We start from the raw sequence: 5,278 nt of genomic DNA on the forward strand, positions 1-5,278 counted from the left end.
GATAGCATCCCAGAGCGCTTGAGAGTGGTGGAGCACGATCCCGAGCTGGAAGGGAGGGCTGGTCGAAGAGGAAGGTCTTCAGGCACAAACTAAAGATGGGGAAGGAGAAGGCAAGGTGGGGGGATAGAGGAAGAGTGTTCCAGGGTTTGGGGGTGTAGTGGTGGAAAAGCACAGCACCAATAGTGGAATAGAGGGCACGTCTCCCTCCCCACCCCTCCACATCACCAGCTGTAGCTGTGCCTTCAGCCATTACACTCCTAATATGTGGAACTGCCTGCTTCAATCCTTATGCTCTCTTTATCTTTCTTGCATTGGTGTGACACACGACCCGTTACTGTCCGGCATTGGTTTAAGTCCGTATTTAGCATTGCTGTTATGAATATATCATTCAGGCTCTAAAGTGATTAGTTGTACCTGTTGAATAAGTTGTAGTGATTTGCTTTGGACCATTGTTAAGCAACCACTGTTCCCCCTTTCTCTCTTGATCAGGATTTGAAGCCATGCTTCCTCTGAAGGAGAAGGACAGAGCAGTGGTGCGGATGCTTCTCTCTGCAGGATGCTGCCCCCGATGTGTACTAAGATTCTGTTTTGTCGGAACACAGACCCTCTACAGGCTTTCATGCAAGGTTTCTGGATCTTTTGTATATCTTAGAGTTAACACTAATCCTTACATTCGACAAGGTGCTTTGCACGTTGGGAGGATGTCCCGACTAAAAGAGAAAACGTTGAGAATGAGAGAAACAAAAAAAACAGTGAGTGAGAAGAAAACCACAGAGTACAAAAGTCAGCAGTCTGGTACACAACAACAGATTCCTGCTCTTGACTTCTATCCACTGAACTCCTTTTGTTACTGGCAAATGTAGAAGTGAGATGGGAATAGGAGCCTGATTGGATGGGATATCCCAAAGGCCAAGCATTGTCTGTGTTTGCCTATAAATATACAGTCACTACATTTTACAGTGCCTTTGAGATGTCCTCCCCATGCAAAAAGGGCTCTATGAAATGTAACGATTATGAATGTTATTACAGAGGAATTGTCACACGCCTTTCAGAGTGGGAGTGGGACCTGCCTCAACAATCTCTCCTTTCCTTCCATAGCACATTATGAATCCCGAACTGATGCATAGTTACTACACTTGACAGAAATTACTTGCGAAGCACTTTGTAAGATTTATCAATGGTTTAATTATAATTACATCCTTTTTTTAATTATAATTATCTGTACCGTATTGGTTAGAGCACTCACCTCGCAAGTGAGAGTACCGGGGTTCGATTCTCGAGCAGGGCGAAATCTCAGGGAGGTTTGCTTACTCCACATGCCTCTGTTTACCTAGCAGTAAGTAAGAACCTGGTGGATCGCTTCACTGGGGGTGATAATCCTTTAAGATAAATAATAATAATAATAATAATAATTTGGTCACTCGATTCACGACTGTTTGTGGGACATTGCTGTGCACAATTGGCTGCCACGTTTTTCCCACAAAATATACTGTCAATCCACGTTATCTCAACCACGTGATAAGGCGCTATGTCAAATGCAAGGATTATTATTATTAAGCTTTGAACATGCCTGGTCTGAAATCCCTCTGCGTTGCTCCTTCCCTCACTGCTTCCAACCCCTGTCCAAAGGGTTTCTGTGACTGCACCTTTGGCCACCTACCTCGCAGCTCAGGCTTTGTGAAGTGCTTTGGGAGGTTCTCCTGACGTGAAGGACACTACATAAGGGCAAATTGTTGTTGTACCACAATAACAACAACTTGTATATATATAGCACCCTTCATGCAGGGTAGCATCTCAGAAAGCTTAACAGTAGCTTAACAGAGCCTGACACTGAGCCGGGGGGAGGGAGAAGGTGACCGCAAGCACGGTCAAAGAGGGAAGTCTTCAGTCATGATCTAAAAGAGTGGAAGGAGGGGGCAAGGTGGAGGGATTGAGGGAGAGAGTTCCAAAGCTTTGGGACGTAGTGGCTGACAGCATGGCTGCCGATGGTGGAGTGGAGGGCACGAGGGACAAGCAGGAGGCTAGAATTGGAGATGCTATAAGATTCAAGCTACATTTAATCATGCAAATCTAGTGTCAAATTTCCAAGACCTGCAAATTAACATGTTTGTTTCACGACTGCTATCCCTTTTGAGTTGAGTCATTGATTGAGGTCTCATCTCCCCTTTGTTTCAGGTGTAGGTGTAGGGCCCTCTTTGCTGCTATTTCAAATAACAGAGAAGTTTTCAGATGATTACCTTTGCTGATGCTTCTTTATCGTCTAAACCCATGTCAAAAATTAAAGTAAAATTAGCCACTGTTGTTTGTAAGTGGCTGCTGCCTTTGTCCAAATAATATTCACTTGATTTCTAATTAACCTAATTCTGTAGCAGTGCTGCAGGATGCTTATCTTACGTTAGATATACGTTGTTTAAGTAAATATCCAAGGATGCAACAGCTTGCATCTATATTGCGCCATTCACCAAGGACAGAGGTCTCCAACCTGTCGATCGCCTTTAGGTGGCGCTTTTCAGCCTCTCTGCCCCCACACTCTGGAACCCCATTCCACGGTCCCTTCACCTCGCTTCCTCCCTGACCTTCTTCAAGGCCGGTCTCAAGACCCTTCTCTTCGACCGTGCCTTTGGTCTCCCTCCCACCTCTCTGCCTTCCATCACCCCTATACCACCCCCCCTCCCCCATGCTCGGGTCCCGACACCTGACTGTTCAGTGCTTTAGGACGTCCTCCCGACGTGAAAGGTGCTCTATAAATGTAATTTTGTTGTTGTTAATGTTGAGCGTGAGTGAGACGAGAGCACTTAGCTCTGATCTACCGGTTGGAGACCCCTGACCTAGGATAATGTCTTGGGAAGCTTCTCAGTGGCGGGGAGAGACCCTGAGTGAGGCAGGTTTCGGGGTTAGGTTTAAAGACAGATAGAGAATGGGCGAGGCTGAGGGATGGAGGCAGGGAGTTCCAGAGGTTAGTGGTGCAGTGATTGAAGTCTCGGCCATCGTGGGTGGCCTGGAGGAGGAAGGGCGGGGAACACGCAGGAAGCCTGTGTTAGCTGAGCGGAGGGAACGAGTGGACGAGTTGGGATACGATGGGAGACAGATCAGAATCAGAAGGACGGGAAGACGGGTGAGGATTTTGAAATCGATTTGTTCAGAGACAGGGAGCTAATGGAGCCTGGTGAAGATTGGGATGATGGGCGTGCAGGATTCGGTGCAGGGGACGAGACGGGCTGGAGAGCGAAACCAGCGAGAGCAGCGAGGGGCGGGTTAGAGAGCCGTAAAGGTGGGAGGTGACGAAAGCACGGAAAGGGGTCTCGTCAGCATTCGCTGAGAGAAAGGGACGGAGGCTGGCGATGTGGCTGAGGTGAAGGGGGGCTGCCTCGGGTCAACCAGGAAGCTTTTAACACAGATTCTCTTGCGCAGGAGTTGCGTGCGGAGCTGCACAGGTTCTTGAACGACGGCGACGCTGAATCCGAAGAGACGGACGAACTTCAGCCCCCTTCCAAGAAAGTTCGGCTGCAGGGCGCCGGGGAGAGCGCTTTAGACCCAGAGCAAAACGGCAGTGCAGCCAGCACCCTGCCGGCAGAGGAGGTCCATCCGGGTGACAGAGCCGGAACCTGCACCGTGTGTCTGGGTGTGTTGCAGGCACTGTGCGAGAAGGACTTTGTCAAACTGGTATAAAACACTATTGATTTATCTGAGGCTTCGCTGCGTAAATGCTGTTGTGACCTCCCCTCCTCTCCGCTCCCCTCCTTTCCTCTCCCATCCTCTCCCCTCCTCTCCTCTCCCATCCTTTCCCCTCCTCTCCCCTCCCATCCTCTTCTCTCCCGTCCTCTCCCCTCCCATCCTCTCCTCTCCCCTCCTCTCCCCTCTCATTCTCGCCCCTCCTCTCCCCTCCTTTCCTCTCCCATCCTCTCCCCTCCTCTCCTCTCCCATCCTTTCCCCTTCTCTCCCCTCCCATCCTCTCCTCTCCCCTCCTCTCCCCTCCCCTCTCCTCCTCTCCTCTCCTCTCCCCTCCCACCTCCCGTCCTCTCCTCTCCCCTCCCCTCCTCTCCCCACCCCTTCCCTCCTCTCTCCCTCCCATCCTCTCCCCTCCTCTCCTCCTCTCCTCTCCTCTCCCATCCTTTCCTCTCCCATCCTCTCCCCTCCTCTCCTCCCATCCTTTCCCCTCCTCTTCTCTCCCGTCCTCTCCCTCCCATCCTCTCCTCCTCTCCCCCCTCTCTCTCCCATTCTCCCCTCCTCTCCCTCCCATCCTCTCCTCTCCCCTCCTCTCCTCTCCCATCCTTTCCCCTCCTCTCACCTCCCATCCTCTTCTCTCCCGTCCTCTCCCCTCCCATCCTCTCCCCTCCCCTCCTCTCCCCTCCCATTCTCGCCCCTCCTCTCCCCTCCCCTCCTCTCCTCTCTCCCTCCTCTCCTCTCTCCCTCCTCTCCTCTCTCCCTCCTCTCCTCTCCCTCCTCTCCTCTCTCCCCTCCTCTCCTCTCCATCCTCTCCTCTCCCTCCTCTCCTCTCCCATCCTTTCCTCTCCCATCTTCTCCTCTCCCATCCTTTCCTCTCCTCCTCTCCTCTCCCCTCCCCTCCTCTCCTCTCCCCTCCTCTCCTCTCCCATCCTTTCCTCTCCCATCCTCTCCTCTCCTCTCCCATCCTTTCCTCTCCTCCTCTCCTCTCCCCTCCTCTCCTCTCCTCTCCTCTCCTCTCCTCTCCTCTCCCCTCCCCTCCCCTCCCCTCCTCTCCTCTCCCCTCCACTCCTCTCCTCTCCTCTCCTCTCCCCCCTCTTCCCTCCTCTCTCCCTCCCATCCTCTCCCCTCCTCTCCTCTTCTCTCCCCTCCTCTCCTCTCCCCTCCTCTCCTCCCATCCTTTCCTCTCCCCTTCTCTCCTCCCATCCTTTCCCCTCCTCTTCTCTCCCGTCCTCTCCCCTCCCATCCTCTCCTCCTCTCCCCTCCTCTCCCCTCCCATTCTCGCCCCTCCTCTCCCCTCCCATCCTCTCCTCTCCCCTCCTCTCCTCTCCCATCCTTTCCCCTCCTCTCCCCATCCCATCCTCTTCTCTCCCGTCCTCTCCCCTCCCATCCTCTCCCCTCCCATTCTCGCCCCTCCTCTCCTCTCCTCTCCTCTCCTCTCTCCCCTCCTCTCCTCTCTCTCCTCCTCTCCTCTCTCCCCTCCTCTCCTCTCTCCCCTCCTCTCCTCTCTCCCCTCCTCTCCTCTCCTCTCCCATCCTTTCCTCTCCCATCCTCTCCTCTCCCATCCTTTCCCATCCTCTCCCCTCCCATCCTCTCCATCTCTCTTCCCTCCTCT

The 5,278-nt window shown here is 52.8% G+C and overlaps 1 protein-coding gene across 4 annotated transcripts in view; it reads left to right on the forward strand.

Moving 5' to 3' along the window:
* The window catches only part of pus10 (pseudouridine synthase 10), a 40,967-nt gene that overhangs the window by 3,196 nt on the left and 32,493 nt on the right, over positions 1 to 5,278 (forward strand). For all 4 annotated transcript variants that reach the window (XM_042333001.1, XM_042333003.1, XM_042333004.1 and 1 more), the window contains exons 2-3: positions 490 to 626; positions 3,412 to 3,663. In XM_042333001.1, the coding sequence (XP_042188935.1) occupies positions 501 to 626; positions 3,412 to 3,663 (378 nt within the window). In that variant the 5' untranslated portion in view covers positions 490 to 500. The remainder of the gene's footprint in view (positions 1 to 489; positions 627 to 3,411; positions 3,664 to 5,278) is intronic.

Source organism: Callorhinchus milii, unplaced genomic scaffold, assembly GCF_018977255.1.
Source record: "Callorhinchus milii isolate IMCB2004 unplaced genomic scaffold, IMCB_Cmil_1.0 Scaffold3, whole genome shotgun sequence".
Lineage (NCBI taxonomy): Eukaryota > Metazoa > Chordata > Chondrichthyes > Chimaeriformes > Callorhinchidae > Callorhinchus > Callorhinchus milii.